The sequence below is a fragment of the Phymastichus coffea genome, unplaced genomic scaffold (genome assembly GCF_024137745.1).
Source record: "Phymastichus coffea isolate CEN01 unplaced genomic scaffold, Cenicafe_Pcof_1.1 PCOF00075, whole genome shotgun sequence".
In the NCBI taxonomy this organism is placed as follows: Eukaryota; Metazoa; Arthropoda; class Insecta; order Hymenoptera; family Eulophidae; genus Phymastichus; species Phymastichus coffea.
The window spans coordinates 460,147-477,777 of record NW_026706886.1 but is presented as its reverse complement, the minus strand read 5'-3'; the positions used below and the strand labels follow the sequence as shown (position 1 = coordinate 477,777).

Genomic DNA, 17,631 nt, shown 5'->3' with positions numbered 1-17,631 from the left:
AATCGCGATGAGAGAAACGTCATTTGACCTGATTTCGCAACGACGACAAAGAAAAAGCCTGCTCATTCATCGCACGCACGCAAAAGAGCTGCCCAATTAAAAGAATATTCATCAGGCGCTCGTAAAGCAGCAGCGGTGACAGCAGCAGCGAAGCTAGTATGGGTGAGCGTATACATGTATGTTTATATGAAGAGGGAGAGAGAGAGAGAGAGAGAGAGAGAGAGAGAGAGAGAGAGAGCTTGGCAGCACGATAATAATTGATGGCTGAAAATTACCTGTGGGCCGGCGCCGTTGAGGGCATTCAGGTTATTCATCCGCATGGCCTGGGTGTAGGGCGGGGGAGCCGGCGTCACCCCCGGTATTGCCGTGTGGGGCGCGTGTCGCAGCTGCTCGGCCGCCGACATTCTGCAACCAACCAGCACACAAGACGCATTCAAACCTCACGGCTATTTGCTTGATGACGCAACCGAGTGCGGCCGCCCTGATTAACAAGCCAATCCCGCTCACACCCGCGCCTCGCTTCTCTCTTTGCACTCCTTTGTCACTCGTCGTTACGACCGTTGGACGGCATTCGATCTTGAAGAAATTGATTAGAATATAAATACTGACCTGAGATAAGGATTGCCGTAGGTAGCCGAGAACCTGGGATCTATAATCGGCGTTGTAGTTTGTGGCGGGGTAGCATTTCCTCCCAAGTTAGCATTGCTTAGTCCCAGCTTCTTGGATGCAAGTATACCGCTGGATGCTATCCTGCTGAGTGACTCGCGAGACGCGCCCATCGCCGCCTGCGTCGAGGGTGGCATGTAGTCGCGCGAGTAATCCACGTACGGCACGTAGCCGTTGTTGTTACTGCCATCCTGTATGCCGAGGGAGAGACAGAGAGGGATACGTGTTTATTGCAACCAGCGGCGTTTACGGCTGATTGGAGTTTCAAGCGACATTTCTCGCGCGCGCGCGCATGCTCCTGTGACGACAATGTCGTTGCGGAATCCCGAGTATTGAGCTAATTATTGACGATGATTAATTTTGAATTGCGCTAATTGCAGAGTACGTACATTGTTCTGGTGCTTGTTGTTGGCATTTTAATTGCAATCATCAGCTGCGCGTAGGTGTATATTTCACATACTTCAGTGCTACTCGCGCGAATTTCGAGTATTTTAACGGGTGGATATTTCGAACGATTACCTGCATTTTATTTGTGCCCTCGATGCGATAAACTTCATGCTACTAATGAATTTCAATCAGAGCTTCCAATTTATACATCAAGCTAATTATATAAAAAGTTTATTCAAATACAAATTCACCCTATGCACGCCCAGTTAATTTTCAAGACAAATTTTTAAATAAAATTGTATTTCAAATGCCACGTGTCATGTTCATTTAAACGCCAATATATGTCTGAGAAAAAAGATAATTGAATGAAATTTTTGAAAACCAAAAGTGCAACTTATTGAAAATAGAAAATAGAGCCCAAAGAATATCCGTTGAATGAGAAATAAATTCGATTTTCAATGAAATTTCAAACTCTTCAAAAATCTAAAATTTCATAGAGTAAGAACCAGTAAACAAATAGTCGTAGAACTCATTGGATATTGATCGGTGATGAATATGAAATCCGTGGGGCAGTTTGCGGTTCGACGAAGATAAAGAAATTCCAATCAGAAGAATGGGGAAAAAGAAGCAAAGTAGGGCAGAAAAAAATGATAAGGAACGAAGGACTCACCATGATACTTACGTTGCTCTTGGGCGGGAAAGAAGGCTCAGTATAGTCAGCGCTGTACCTGAAGCCAGCAATAGGATTAGGCACTGGTCCGGCAAGTGCGAGAGCGTTCACTCCTCGGGTGCTACCCTCGCCTTCACTGTCAAGCGCAGTCACGCTCTCAGCGTTACTGACGCTCGAACCCGCCCGTATGTCGGCTTTCACGTCCGACAGGTTGCTACTGCGGTCGCTCTCCCTATACCGGTCCGCATTCGAATCTGTCTCCTCTGCAATTCGTCAGAAACACATGTGGTTACGAACGCTCTTTTAGTCAGTTTTCGTTCCTATCAGCCCACAGATACATCAAGCTTTTAAATCAATCATTTCGCAACGGCGATTCAAATCCTTTTCAGATATATATTAGAAAAATGAACATTGAAAAATAAAAATAGCCCGTTTGCCCCAAAAAGCACGAATGAACAAGAATGGCTTTAATTATTTTCGAGATCTATAGTGAGCGGACGAGCAGGGAATTCTTGTTACCCGATGCATCGGAGCATAAACATTCAGCGAATTGGGAAATAGAAATAGAGAAAATAATCAGGCGGAATGTTGATGGCCACCTGTTGGACACGTATAAAACGCATTCCGGAAAACCCATTAAACTTAAGCTCGCTCGTGTGGGAGAGAAAAGATGGCTATTCGAATAAACCGAGAATTCGCCAGAGACAGTATTAAGATACTCACGCATGTCGTTGTCGTGTCCCTGCGGCACAGTCTTGGCTGGCTGCGGTTGCTTGTTGCGATCGCGGCAATGCAGTATTAGTATGACGATGATACCAACGAGGACCACGCAGATAACCAGACCCGCGACTATGAGGATGAGCTGCCAATCAACTGGAATCAACGCTGAGCGTCAAGCGCCGAGTTTAATAAAACAAGGTTGACTCGTGAACGAAGATGAGGTGCGCGCGACGTCTATATACCTCGCGTGGTGCTCGACCCAGCGATAAAGCTATGTGCGCAAACTCGCAATATTATTGTTGACGCTGAAAAAAGGTGGGCAACGACAACCAGCGGGCTACTCGTTATTTTTCCCCAACCGTTTATATGTATGGGTTAATAATGGATCGCCACGCAGCGGGCAATAACTATGTATCAAATTAAATTATCTCGTTAAATGCTCGTAAGCTATGCATAAAACCTCATGAACACTGACATTTTTATCTGATAATCCGTACAGAGATATTCACGAAATTTATCGATGATATTTTATTACTAAATTGATGAAAAAAACTCTCGCGCTGCAAGAAAAATATTTACTCTTAATTTAATTCTTGAAATTACTCGTTTGCACCGTGGTGAAAAGAGAATCTCTGATGCAACATTTGCATTTTTAAATAGCTTATCGATATCGCGAGAGTGAGAGTTCAATCCGAAGAGTGGTTTTATTTCTTTTTTCTTTTTTTTTTTTTTTTTTTGCTTGTAACCTGTCGAAAGTAATTTCGAAGATACAGCCCCCCCAAGTAAACATTATTGTCGAGAAATTAAAAGCCAACAAATTGCAGTCCGTCGAGTTTGAGAAATGCCGAGGGAGAAAAAACGAAGCTGGGCCACCGATAGCCTTCTCACAATAACGTTCTTTCGCCGCGAGTTTTCCTTTAATTGAATTCCATTCACCGTGCGACGACGACGACGACGACGACGACGACGACGACATCTTGAAACTTTTTCCTCTCTCTTTCGATTCTGCTCGAGTTAGTCAACGAAAAAGCGAGACGATGCCGATAGCGGGCAATTTCAAAAACAATGAAAAATAATTAAATGCTGGCTGACTGCGTTGTCAAAAATGTTACCTTTTAGACGACGTAAAACGATCGTGAAAATGACATTGCCTCGAATGGTACTTTCACAGTGAAGACGACATTTGTACGTTATATTTCTGTAATACATGTGCCCGACCAATAATAATTCAACGTGCTATGAATAATTTGATTTGGCAGCCATAACGACGATGTTGAAGTAGCACATATACGGCTTTTATGCAAGCGCGCATTACAATGTTAGTACGAGCAGTTCCGTACAAGCTGTCGACGTGAATTTAATACTTAATGGCAATGGGATGAAGCATGTATATAGATAGAGTTTGATAGTAATAAAAAATGTAGCATTTGTCTTATGGCTGAGGTTGTAATAATTTAAAAAAATTTACCATGCGTGGTGAGCTTGATGATGGCAGAGTCGGTGCCGTAGGCATTGGTGACAGTGCAATTGTAGTCGCCAAAGTAGGCCGAGACAGGATCGAGCAGGGTGAGCGTGCTGACAACCCTTTCGGGTTCGAAGTCCTCGTGCTTATAGAACGGCGTGTTGTTGGACGTGAAGTTGAGCTCACGTCCAGCGAAGCTCCATAATACCGATTCAGCCTTTGGCACCGTGATCGCTATACACTGTACCTGAAGATATGTGCATTACTGTCACAATCTTTATGTTGCTTACAATTTATCGTTGGATTGTAGCCACATGGAGTACTACAATTGATTAGTATTTAAACGTGCCTTACGTAGGCTAAACGTGTAATTCGATTCTGGGGCTAGTTCGGGAGAATTGTATTAGATTTTGTTGGAAAGCTACCACGATCGCGGCAATAATAGCAGCACCAATAGCAGTACAACTAGGCTATAAAATAGATTTTCTGCGAAATGTTATAGGGGAATGCTATTCCCGAACGGTTTAAACTTTTATCTGATCGTTCAGTTGCATGCCGACTTTGTACGTATATTTAGTGCCATTCGCAGGATCGGATTTCAGAGCCCTGTGTGTATGCACAACGCCACATCGTAGCGAACCAACTGTCGTTAAAGAAAAATGATGCTTCACAATATTACTATCGAACCAGCTCCTACTTTTTCTACCGTTGTACTGTTATGCGTCTGCAATTGAATTATAAAATTTTGATAGAACGTCTCGCCAATAACTATTCCTTTGCAAAGACCAATGTTTACCGAGGTTGGAAAGAGCTTATCATTCGTGAGACAACAAGGTTCTCAGAATTAATCTGATTCTCAAAGATCGTTTGTAACGTAATAACGTTCATTGCAATCAGATTATAAACAGTTAAGTCAATTAAGTTCGCACCTGAACAATTATTAATCAATCATTTCTCGATTATTCATTTTCAACAGAACGGGTTGAATCGAGAATTCTTTATCTGAAGCATGTGCGGTTAATTGAATAAAGAGCACTCCGAGTGAGAAACAGTTTACCAGCAAATCAAAGTTTCAATAGACGCGGGATGCGGCGGCCGTTAGAGTGTGTGCGTGTGTGCGCGGGTCTTGCATGACAGAAGGAGAGCAAGAACGAGAGTATTGCTGGCACGTACCTTGACGAGGCCCTCGTCGGGCACGTACTGGGTCCGCTGGGAGATGATGGTGGGCGGCGCCCTGATGTAGATGTTGGCCGAGCCAGTTAACTCGGGGAAGCCTGGCACGCGCGCATGGCAGTAGTAACGTCCCGCGTCGTTCTCCGCTCTCACCGACACGCTGATGTTTGAAGTCGTCGCGATAATACGATCCGAGTCCTCGTACGTCCAGTAGATCTCTGGCTGGGGATTGCCGTCTACGTCGCACTGCAGGATCTCTTGGCCACCGTAACGAGACTGCACCGAGCTTGGTGGATGCCTAAATTGCGGACCATCTGTGAACAAATAAATTATTTTGTTCATTGCTGTTGCTTTTTTCTCTAGCTTTTTTTTTACCCATATATATTTTTTGTACCGTCAGACGTGTCAACACGATTGATAAAAAAAATGTATGTTTTAATTTCTGCAAGTACAAGTGAGCCAACAAAGGTCCCAACAAAGATAGAAGTATAAAATAGGATTTTTCTCTACTCCCAGTTTTTTTAGATTTTTCTCAGAAGCAAACCCATTTTCCGGAATAAAAGATCAAACAATTGTGAATCGATTTATTTTATCGAAGAATGATCGTGTACATGAAAGTCACAGTCATTCCTTATGCAAAGAAAGAGATTAATTAAAAGTAATCCTTTCTCTTATATTTTCCATCAAATACTTTGATCTTTCCATTGCAAATAATTAAATTCAAGCTAAATATATAAATGAATTAGCGCAAATAACAAACTATGGGGATTTATATTGAAAAAATCTTTAATGATTATTATTTTTTCTTGTAATTAGTATCCACTTTTACTGAAAAAAATTATATGTACATTACAAAAAAAATAATTTTTCCAGGGTAAAGTAAACAAATTCATAAAACAAAGTATGTTAATATAAAATGCGATTCAAAAGTGAAAAGAGTAATGTTTTCTGTGAGCGAAAAATCGGATATTTTTCGCGAAATAACAAAATATAACGTGCGCTTTCATTAATCACACCGTATTTACTAAAAAGAATAAACTTTTACGATGAATCATTATTTATTTCGAAATACTTCAATTCAGTCATTATCGCTTTTGATAACTGGAACAGCCAGACGCGAGAAAGAGTGAGAGAGAGAGAGAAACAGAGAGAACGTCTGATATTTGGAATAATTAGAGTGAATACACTGGATTTTCCAACAAACACGAGCTCGACAGTAGCTGCCATTGATAATCGTACGTGGCTCCTCTCTTCACTGACAGCTCGACTGAATATGAAACGAGGCATACGCACATCCAGAGATATACACGGCACGGAATTGTTTTGAAAATATGCATTCTGATTTTCGAAATACGCTTATCACTTCAGCCTGAAGTTCGCATGGTAAAAGCTTTTTTTCTCGTTTAAAAAGTATACTTAAAAAATAGTAAACGGAATATGCGCAAAACTTGTGATACGTCTATGCGAATATTTGTTTGATGTATGTAGACATATTTTTTTATATAGCTGATATATCTGTACACATATCAGACAGATATTGGCAGAGACACATCATAAATTTTTCACATATTCCGTTGGTTTTGTTAAAAAAATAATTACATTATTTAATGATTGACGTAACAATATATGTATATTTTTAATAAACGATGTGTAAGTCATGAAATGAATGTATCGTCGGAATATTGGAATGATAAAGGCATGGAAGAGATCCAATTAAAAATATTGGATTTTATCTTATTCCGATTGAGCATGGAGAGGAAAGAAGTTGGCGAGTGTTAGTGGACTTTTTTGCAATTGCGAAAATCAATCGACCATCGTAAAAATGAATTTAATTTCTAGTTTCAAATGCCGATTTCGCGGAATCGAGAATTAATAAATTTTCAACTAAATGAATACAGATAAAATGGGCCACGAGATCAGCAATTCGAATTATTATTTTGTAGAATTGAATTGAAACGTCTACATTAAAGTAATTCAATAAAATGTGTCACGCAGCTTCACAGCGCGAATAATCGACTAACCAGCGGTTCATAATAAACTTGGACCAGCAGAATTAACGAAGCATCAAGTGAAGCGACTTGGAGAATAATTAAAGAGCTCTGATAGTTCTCCGTCTCTGTCTTTCTCTCTGCAGCGGTTATTGGGATTCATCGCTGATTAACTTTCTGGCTTATTGCCGCATCGCATGCGCCATGGCACTTAACGCTCTTGGCGCTCATATATCTTTTTTCCTCTCTGCAGCTCAGTAGGTATATATACTCACACGTAACGTCCAGAGTCTTGGTCTCTTCACTCTTGCCAACCTCGTTGTACACCTCGCACTTGACGATCGCGTCGTGATAGTCGCGTGTCACGTTGTGGATCACCATCTCCGTCGTGTAGTCGCCTACCGCTTTCCTGTCGTTGATGTACCATCTGTCAAACCAATACTGCGATTACCATCATATTCTCGTTTGAAAAGTTACAGGTCAGAGGTGTAAGAAAGGTTACGATCGCGTTAGCAGATTTGATACATGCTATGCGCACATATACAGCAATATGAGTGATTTTCACGAAACAGTGAAATTCTTACGTGTACGATATTTCATGGCTTTAAGAGCTCTTAAATCCCTCCCTAGCGAGCTCGAATATACCAGTAATATTGCTTTCCAATACACGCGCATAAAAGCCTCCGATAAATTTATTACATCGCGCATGTATAGGCTGTAGCGAGCAGAGCAGCAGCGCCACACCAACGTAACGCCCTTGAATTTGATAATGAAAGCTCCTCGTTTTCTTTGTTTCTTTTACGAGCGAAAGCACCCATATCAGGCATTGCCGGGCGAGAAATACGCGGAAACGAGTTGCGAGAGTTATTACTCCGTGCTCTGCTCGTGTATACGCGCACGTAAGGGAGGTTAAAATAAAAAGAAGAAAAAAACAAGAAAGTTTTCCCCGACAGCTAACTTTGACACATGATAACTTTCATGGCTTCAGATGTAAGCCTTGCAGCTACGCCGCCAACTATTCGCACAAGTCAAAAGCAACTGCGTATACTGCGCGCGTACAAACTCGCTTCTGACCCGCGCTAAAGCCCACCTTTAGCTAGCAAGTTTGCGTTAAAAAATGTTCGACCTCTCAGCAAGCTTAGCCGCTTCAATCGTGAGCATCAACGATCATTTATTATTTTTTTTTTCACCTTAACTGCTCGAAAGCAGCGTTGATTTTTCGTAATTTCAGCTTCGTATAATACGTTGGAAAGGCTGGCTTTTCGATCGAGAAAAAAGAACGCTCACGCGTTTTAATTTTATTTGCAGGTACTTGCCTATAATAATCGCGATTAAATCTAAAGTTCATGCACGAATTACTGTGGCGTGCGCGTCTGATAAGGTAGGTAAATATTGAGGTGTTTGCGCAGCATAAATAAATTGGACGTTTTGTATTATTCGCTTGACTTTATGGTCGCGGCCAATGAAGAACAAATAGTAACCACGAGCGAGTCTTTCTGTAAATATTTAAAAGCAGCCTGTTTTTTATCCTGCTCTTTCTGCGCTTGTAGGCATTTATTATGTTTTATCCCCCTCTACCTTCCCAAGCGCCAGTAACAAGTTGGAGTAATAGGTATGCGTTCAGTTGCGCGGCAAACGCTACAGATTAGTAATCTTGAGCGCGGAACGTGCGCGCGGGAAAAGAGCTGGGTCAGATATGACATTACTCTCTCCGATATCGATCTGTTGGTAATGCGCGGGACCCGTCTCTTCTTTTCTCTCTCAGCCTGTTTTGTTTTATCTCTCTGCTCCAGCTAAGTTTACAATTGAGTTTATCGATGTGCATGAAATTACAAATTTGGTAGTCGCTTTTGCAGTAGAAAGAAAAAAAACTGCCGTGCATCTATTGTGCATATCGAACAAAAAGAAGGGAATAAACGAGTAGAGCGAGTGACAGAAGAGCTGCATCAGATACAAACGGGAATCGGCCGTGTATGACAAGTCAATTTCTTATGTCAGCTTTAATTCTAGTAGCAAGGCAGACACACGTACAAGCTAATGGTTGATCAGTATCAGTCGACAGCGAACCAATCGATCGTCGCACTGGCGCGAGGGGACGAAAGAAGAATCCATTGCAATTGGAATGAAATGCAGGCGAGCACATACGTATAGACGCACACGCGAGCGCAGAGCGGGAAAGGCCAGAAGCCAGCAGTAGCGGCACGTAGAGCGAGAGAGACCGCCAGTAATCAGCCGTACACGCAATCAATCGAAGCAAAGAGTAGCGCCGGTGGTTTCTCTCACTCGCGTGTACGTTTGTGTTGCGCAAACAGCCGTGACATAGAGACGCGGGCGTATACTCACTTGTATTCCATGATGGGTGGATTGGCCTCGGCGCGACACTTGAAGCGCAGCTCGGAACCCTCGCGTATCCGCTCGTTCTGCGAGAAGCCAGGGTGGATCTTGAGAGAAACCTTCGGCGCGTAACGGACCTGCACAGGAATACAAAATAGTTTAAAAACTGCAGCGGAGCCAACTGCGGAAAACTCTCTCTCTCCTCGCTTCGTGTTCGTTAGCGCGAAAATTCCGAGCTGCTTGGCAGGCCGCGGGCGTCCTCCCTCGTTTTGCTCTTTTTCGAGCCAAACGAACCGACGGCCAAGAGAGCGGCCAAAGCTCCACGGGTCATTCCGCATCAGCTGATCGGGCTTTCAAATAAATTCCAGCAGCAGACTACCGCTGTGTGGCCTCTGTGTGTGCAGGTGAACCGACGCTCGCATCCATACGCGCCGAGAATAGCAGTACTGCGCGCAGCACTACTATTTTCAGCCGGTTGACAGTCTTTCGATACGTCCTCAGAGCTGTGCATGTAATTTTCTTACTTTGACAACTGGATTGAGCGGAGCTCTAGTCAATTTTTCATGGACTTGTTATTCGCGGCACAGGCACAGCCCTTTGCTCGAGCGTCAGTCATTAAATTAATAGAAGCTCACGATATTAAATCAGGTTTGTAGCTTGAAAGAGCGCCACGGCAAATTCAAGTGGTGTGAGCTTTAATTAATCGAATAAACCGTCGGAAAGCTGATTGGAGATGTGATAAAGTTGCGCGCTTCCTAACTTGTTCCGGCGTCGAGCGACACAATAATTGCATTATTTCAACTTGGCCCAGCGGCACGATTAAATAAAGCTTGCAATAAGCAGTGAGGATGAAAAGTCGATAAACTCGCGAGCGTTAAAAATCTTTGCCCAAGTTTCGCCTCGAGAACGGTGGTGAAGAGATATCGCGAGCGGCCGCTCTTCGAATGGTCTCGATGACTTGCGCTCGAGCGAGGAAGAGAGTTTTCGCGGTCATTAGTCGCTGGCAATGCACGTGCGCGCGAGAGGAAAGTTTGACGGTGGGGTATCGCCGGCGCCTGGCGTGCGAGCACGCAAAGAACATTTTACCTCGACGCGAAGCTTGGCGTTCTGCGGCGTGCGATCCGCCGCATTTTGACTTTGACAAGTAAATGTGGTGTTATCGTGCTCCTTGCGTGGCGTCACCGTCAGGATCGATTTGACCGTGTACAGCGGCCCGTCCTCGTATTGTATGTGCTGCGTCTCGATTCCACTGTGCAGCACCGTGCCCAGCCCGTCGATCCACGTTATCTGCAACAGACGCAAACCAGAAAGTTTTTAGTGCACTCGCTGCAACTTTTTTCGACGAGTGCTCGCCAGCTCTCGCGCGATCCCTTCCCCAGCGGACAGCCCCACGAGTAGCGTGCCAACGCCACTCACCTGCAATTATTGTTCTGGCTGAATTTGCGGTCTTAATGGAGATGAGTTCGGTCTTACCCTTTCGCTTATAACTCAAATTCTCGTTCGAAAATCAAAGGCTTCTATCGCAGCAAAAGCTGCGCCTTTTTCTCACCAGTGGCAATTATTCGTGCTTACCCCACAACAATATTTTCTCGCTCGACCCATTTTATATCGTTATGCAGCAACAGCAATTCCTACAAAATTCATTTTCTCATTCGGTATCGTCCGTACAGTAACGAAAACAGACGAGAATAAGCAATAATAAAAGCTCTCCGCAGTCTGACCCTACACGGACTCTTCTACTTGACTATCGACTTGACTTGATTGCACATTGTAGAGTGATTATCGTTTCTCAATCTATGCCATCATTGCTTTTCGTAATTACGCAAGCTAGCGCAATTCGTGACAACTAATTGCGAGCACAATGTGTTGCTTTTGTTCAAACTCATAATCCAGTCTCAAAGCTGAGAGCGCAAAACCAGCGAGCGAGAATAAAAAATGATTCCTGTAGAGAAACAAGTAGAAATTGTTTGGAGTGGCGTATGTATATACATGTATGCTCGGAGTGGGCGCGCGAGCGATTAAAGATCTTCAGCCTCGCTGTACACGCCCCCTTTGCACACCCACATAAACCTATATGCGCGCGCACATAGGACTCTCTTGAAATCGCTTTCGAGATTATTAGTTTGGTCGGCTTGCGACTTCGACTATTCCGGCACTTAATGACGCTCTCGGAACCACGATAACACCGCCATCGGAAGCTTTAATTAATGATCGTGCAGAGACCTGCGCTATTAATAAAAGTCGGCATTGCGAAACATGAACAACATAGGAAATGGAGGAAAAGAGAAAGAGAACGAAGGAGAGAAAAAAAAAATAGCGGAGCGAGCAGAGAAGAGGAAGAAGAAAAGTCGGTGGCAGCTTCATGAAATTCAAAAAGTCGTAAACTCGGAATTCGACGCCATTCTTTGCCGTCTATTCGGGCAATCTGTGATTCATGTAGCTGGGGCAACGACAGTTTTCGCGTCGAATCGATTTCCCGGCGCCACATACTCGGCCGCATTTTTCATCGCTACGCTGGCGCGCACACATACACAGCAGAGCTGCGCGCGCGAGCAAGCAGGCGCACACGTATACACATACAGATCGCAACGCTTTGATCCGGGCAGAGCAGCGCTCGGGGAATTCCACGAATTTCTTTATCTCGGGCCAAATGCATTGTGCACACGGCATATAGGTATAGAGCGACGATGCGAAGGCAGCTTCTTGCAAAGTGCATTACGGGCCAACGCTACTTGACCGGAATAACGTCGCAATATGCGCGCGCTCGCCCGTCGCGACCGACGATACCTGGCGCATTCGTTTCTTTTGATATGAAAGCGATATGTTACACCGCCATCTGTTTGAGGCCTCGCGTGGCCGTGTGATGCACGCGAGGAAGAGAGAGGGAGAGATGCTTTGCGTGCACGCAATTGCGAATTCGCTAAATGGCGCTCGCGAGTTAATGGGATTCAGCGCGTGCCTGCGTGGATTGAAACTTTCGGTTGCGCACCCGCGACAGCCTCCCGCCGCGTTCACCCGCACTCCACTCGCGTATCGCAATTTTCCTAATTCGCTTCGCTAATTTAATGCACTTTATGCGGTCTGTGTGTATATTTGGCCGTGCTTCGCCGTGCGAAATAATGTCCAGTTCTGAGCGAGTAATTTCATTAATGCCCCGCGACATTATTTCCGCGATTAAATAGCTGATTTGTATCAATTTCCGAGCCTCTCTACGCTCATAATGCTCATTAATTTAATCGTTGATTTATTTGTCACGGCCTTTAACGATTTATATTCCATTGTAAATCAGCCTTTCTCCTTCTTTCACTGCCTAATTGGCATTTCCAAGAGTTACGACCGGCTCACTATTTATGGCGAATTCATTGAACTTTACGGAAAAATTACTTTTCGAACAGACAGATACGACAAGATGCTACTAGGTCGCGAAGCGCATCGCAATGAGTAACTATCGTTGAAATTCGCTTGGTTGTTTGCTCGACCATACATTTCTATGGTATTTTAGCTTTCAAGTTTTGCTTTCGCAGTTTAAGCTGCATGTCATGCATTACAGGCTGAGTGGCTGTTCCCTTCTGTATAGTACGCCGGTGAAAAAAAAATCCTCATTGAAAGCTTTACCGACATTTCCAAACTGCAATTGTGCGCGTCGAAACATAGACGCAAAATTTAATGCTCCATTTCGCACGCTCGCACTCTGCAAATCCGGTGTATTCCGCTGGATCGTAAATGTACGGGAGACACGAACGTAATTCCACAACGAATCTCCTCGAATTTACAAGTGATGCGGCTATGATTAAAAGCGTCGCTGGATGACATTTGCCGCGATAACCGAAGTTTTCAGCGCACTCGCACTCTTCTATTTGAGCTAGTTTTCAATTTTATTTCGGTTCTCCATATGTAGCGAAACGTTCTTTTTTTCGATTGGATGATTTTTCCTAGAACGTACTGGCCTTTTTTTTTTTTTTTTTTATTAGTTCTCGGTCCAAACTTGTGGACACGTGTAATTTAGGACGGGAGAAAAATAAAATATTTTTTTGTTTGTTCAAAGTTTTCGTCTATTCGGGAGGTCAGCATGTTCAAAAATTGACAAATATCGCGCTCGTTCCGTTTGCTGTTTTTTTTCATTTTTTATTGACTGCCGTACGTTATTCCATTCAATCACACCCTTTTTCAATGAAAATTGCAGTATTGCAATACTACGAAAAAATATTTGTTGTCATTATTTATTAAAGCTGGACAATTTTTGTATAAAATGCAGCCGATTGACAGACGTGTACGCCATCGCAGTGACGTTCAACTTAATTTAACCGTTGGCAGTTTTTTCCTTCCGTTGGTCGAGCGCTCGTAAAAGTAGCGCATATTGGAGAATGCGTTTGATATATCACAAAGAGAATAAAACACGTATATTGTGTGTTATGCCCATTTCATACGTGTATGTCACGAATTAAGTGATTTTTATGATTCGTGCACGTATGTCACACAGAGATAATTCTTTTATATTATACGAATTAATGTTTAAATGTTTCTCAAAAAAGTAAGTAACAAAGGAAATCGCTATTCCGATGGTGCCAAGTTTTCCAGTTTTCATTATGATAAACTGAACTTTTGAATAACGTAGCATATGTTACGATTGGAAGGCTACGATGAAGATACGTGGTAACCGTAAAAAACTTTCAAGTAAAGTACATTTGATAGGAAAACATGATCGCATACCCGCTCAAACGATAACCAATCAAATTGAAAGCCACTAGAATACCTTTGCATAGTTTAATAATGAACGATACAATCGAATGAAAGAATGAATTTTGCGCATCTTCTAGAAGAAAATGAAATCACGCTGTCAAGACAAAAGCTCTTCCAGTGAAGATTCTACGAAATGCCATTGTTAAAACAGGAATTAAAGCAGACGAAATCCAAGGTAACGAAAGCTTTCTGTCTGCCTCATCATCATTAATTAACGAGTCGCCCAGCACTAGCAGCAGTAGCATTAAGCTATGCGCAAACGCGCAGCCTTATTTGCCAATGCACAAAAGCAATCCAAATCAAGCTCGCGCGAGCACAAGAGAGCGCAAGAGGGAGAGCAGAAGTTAGCTTTTATCTCGAATGTGAACGGCTTAAATTCGAGTGGGGAAGGGTATTGGAGGGGAGCTTTTTAATCGATGAGCCTCATTAAAGGCTTGGTCGGCACGAAGGCGCGCACAGCCCAGGGCGACTGCTATAAGGAATTGATAATCAAAGGCGTCGGAAAGCGAACTTTGGGTTATAATTGTAAACCAATTTACAGAAAATGAAGATATTGCAGTCCTGCGCTATATCCTTGTTTCTCGACCGCGGTACTTGTAAGAATTCAGATCTCAGGTGCTTGTAATTGCATTATATGTTAATTTATTCAATTATTAAAAAAATTTATCAATACAAAGATTTTCTTGCTATTATGAAAATTACTGGAAAATACAACTAATTCTAATCAAGGTATTTTAATATGAAATGGCTCGGTCAATACGAGTTTCAATGGCAGTTCCTTTCTACTTTACCCCTAAACGCTAAGTATTAAGCTACTCGTCGAGTACCGAGAAATGTTTTTGAAGTATAATTCCCTTAAACGGAATTGTTGTCTTTATAATAATTCAACTGGCTCCAAAAAGCTCTAATTATAGTATATCTCGTTCGAAAACGTAATTCAGGAAGTTCTATAAAATATCCAAGCATAGAAATTGGACAGGAAAAATAAACGAACATCGCTGAAAAACTAATTACAGATTATGACGTGAACTATCCCATGAAAATTGTAGCAAATGTGATTTGCGCCAATAATAAAAAGGCCGCATACTAAGCTCCGAAGCCGATGATCTCTCATTTAGTCTTGGCAAAATTACAAGCACGTCGCGTCGCGCGCTTTTGATGCATATTCCTCACCCGAAAACTAAGATATCGCGGCAAGTGTGGGATTGGGGGTGGAGGGGTGGTACTATTATGTCACTAGTTTATGCATACGTATACGTTTATATAACTCTACTTAGGCAAATCATTAGTTTATACGAATCAGCAAGGAGCGCTCAACAATCTATACAACAGTACCAGTGACAGGGACGTTTGAACGGATAATTTATACGGTGTCTCTCTCTCTCTCTCTCTCTCTCTCGCTCTTTCTCGTAACTGTAGTGGTGCGAGAATTCGCAGAGAAATCGTCGAGGAGAATTATTGGATCGGATGCTCGTAATCGGATTAGCGCGTCGAGCGAGACACAGAGGGCCAAGCCCATATTAACTAGTCTTACCGTGTAATCGAGCGACGTCTCTCTCTCTCTCTACCTCTCGACTTTAATGCGCCAAATGATTTATGCAAGGAGCATGCTATTCTGATAACGACGCGCAGACAACGTACTCGAGCTTTTTGCTATCAGTTAATTTGGAATGAATATTAGATATATCGTGCAAATTCTTTTGAAATGTCAATTTAGTGGAAGAACCATAAACTCATGAAGGTAGACATTTCTTTTTTAAGAATCACATATCACGAGAATTTACTTCTGTGTTTCAGTTCTGAGTGGGTATGCCATGTTTGGTTCATTATTTGATATCGAATTACCAAGTTTTCATTTTATTCTTAATATATAAAAATGAGTACTATTGCAAATCGAAATTTTTACCAACAGTTACAAATGAAAGACATTTTGTCAACAGAGAGAGAGAGAGAGAGAGAGAGAGAGAGAGAGAGAGAGAGAGAGAGAGAGAGAGAGAGAGAGAGAGAGGGAATATCTCGCGTGTATATGCACACACATTACATGATTACTACATCATAAACAAAGTAAAAGTACGTTCAAAATTCAAAAGGCTGCTTTAGCTGCCAGCACACGTAAATACAGTAGTATCCAGCAATCCAAAAGTTTTTCTCCTCGCTTCCTATCGCAGAGGGACATTTACAACCCCTCTTATAGCAAGCACCCAAAACGGCAAAAGGCGCATAACAATATAGTTCCCTCATCGTCGATGCTAATATAGGCCCCTGAGGCCCACTAGCTCAATGTAAGTTGGCGTCTACTAGCCATTTATAATAACGCTGGCTCAATCGAAATCTCCGACGCTGCTACACACACACACACACACACATACCCACACACTTGTACGTACACATTGGGAGTATGGACGGGAGGTAGGGACGGGGGCGTCATTAGTTCGGCCATCCTATCGCCCGGTATATCATATTAACGAGAGCCGTTACCGCCTCGTGGATAACGAAACTTGTACGTGCGCCGCCAGGCCCCCCATATATTACGGGCTATTTATTTAAGGGCCAAGATAAGAACTGCGCCGTGCATTAGAGCTGCTCTCTCTTGTGTGATTACCGCGCGCCGCCCTAATTTATTTTCGTGCGCGCGCCCATGGATTTTCTGCTGCAAGCCTGATCTCGCGTCTATCAACCAGCTTCCATGCCTTATTCGCCACACTTTTTTTTTCTTGCTCGTCCGACCTCCTCCCTCCCATCTCTTCTTGTTCTCTAACTTAACTGTACGGCCATGGTCTCGAGGCGTAATAATTTTTTTGTCGTCGTTTCGAACGGAAGAGACTGCTGACGCAGACGAGTGCGAAGGGAAATCAGAGGAAAATTGAGACATTTTACTTTTTGCCCCGCTTTGCTCGGTTTTATTACTTTCAGCAAATTTTATCAAAACTGTCGACAGAGATTTTCAGTTAAAAATCTTAGTTGCTTTTCAACTCACGAGACTATCGTTAAGTAATAAGGTTACGGAATAAAATTCACTTGTCCGTCGACATTTTGGTTTCACATTGATGGTGAACATGTAAAAAACTGCAGACGAAAACTGAACGATTCGCTGATTGGGAGACAAAGCGTAACTCATGTGACAACAGTATCGGTATAGTAAATGGTCTGAAAATGAAATCAAGTCCGTCTGGCCAAAAATTCAATTTCCTCGCGCCTCCGACCACTAAATCAAGCGCTGTTTATACCCAAATCAAAGCGTGCACGACGCTCCCCTCGAGCATTCATCACTCGGTGTTCTGTAGCTTGGACGATAAGTCACTCACGTTAATCCAGGAACGATATCAAAGAGCGCCATCAATATAGCTCTCGCCAACCTTTTTTTTGGTTGTCTGGCAGACAAAATAGAATATAAAACAAATCGGAAAAAAGAATTACAATAGAGGAAACCTCAGGCATCCTCGTTGTCGCTAGTGTGCGCGATCAATGTCGAAACTAATAAGGAACTTTCC

The 17,631-nt window shown here is 42.9% G+C and overlaps 1 protein-coding gene across 6 annotated transcripts in view; it reads right to left on the bottom strand.

Annotated features, from left to right (window-relative positions):
* LOC131668197 (irregular chiasm C-roughest protein-like) overlaps nt 1-17,631 on the bottom strand; it is a 99,014-nt gene that overhangs the window by 8,506 nt on the left and 72,877 nt on the right. For 2 of the 6 annotated variants that reach the window (XM_058942141.1, XM_058942144.1), the window contains exons 4-12: nt 10,487-10,687; nt 9,410-9,537; nt 7,342-7,493; nt 5,079-5,392; nt 3,912-4,152; nt 2,447-2,608; nt 1,724-1,986; nt 610-857; nt 276-405 (exon numbers count right to left, since the gene is read on the bottom strand). In XM_058942141.1, the coding sequence (XP_058798124.1) occupies nt 276-405; nt 610-857; nt 1,724-1,986; nt 2,447-2,608; nt 3,912-4,152; nt 5,079-5,392; nt 7,342-7,493; nt 9,410-9,537; nt 10,487-10,687 (1,839 nt within the window). The remainder of the gene's footprint in view (nt 1-275; nt 406-609; nt 858-1,723; nt 1,987-2,446; nt 2,609-3,911; nt 4,153-5,078; nt 5,393-7,341; nt 7,494-9,409; nt 9,538-10,486; nt 10,688-17,631) is intronic. The other 4 variants (XM_058942142.1, XM_058942145.1, XM_058942143.1 and 1 more) reach the window with 3 other exon arrangements.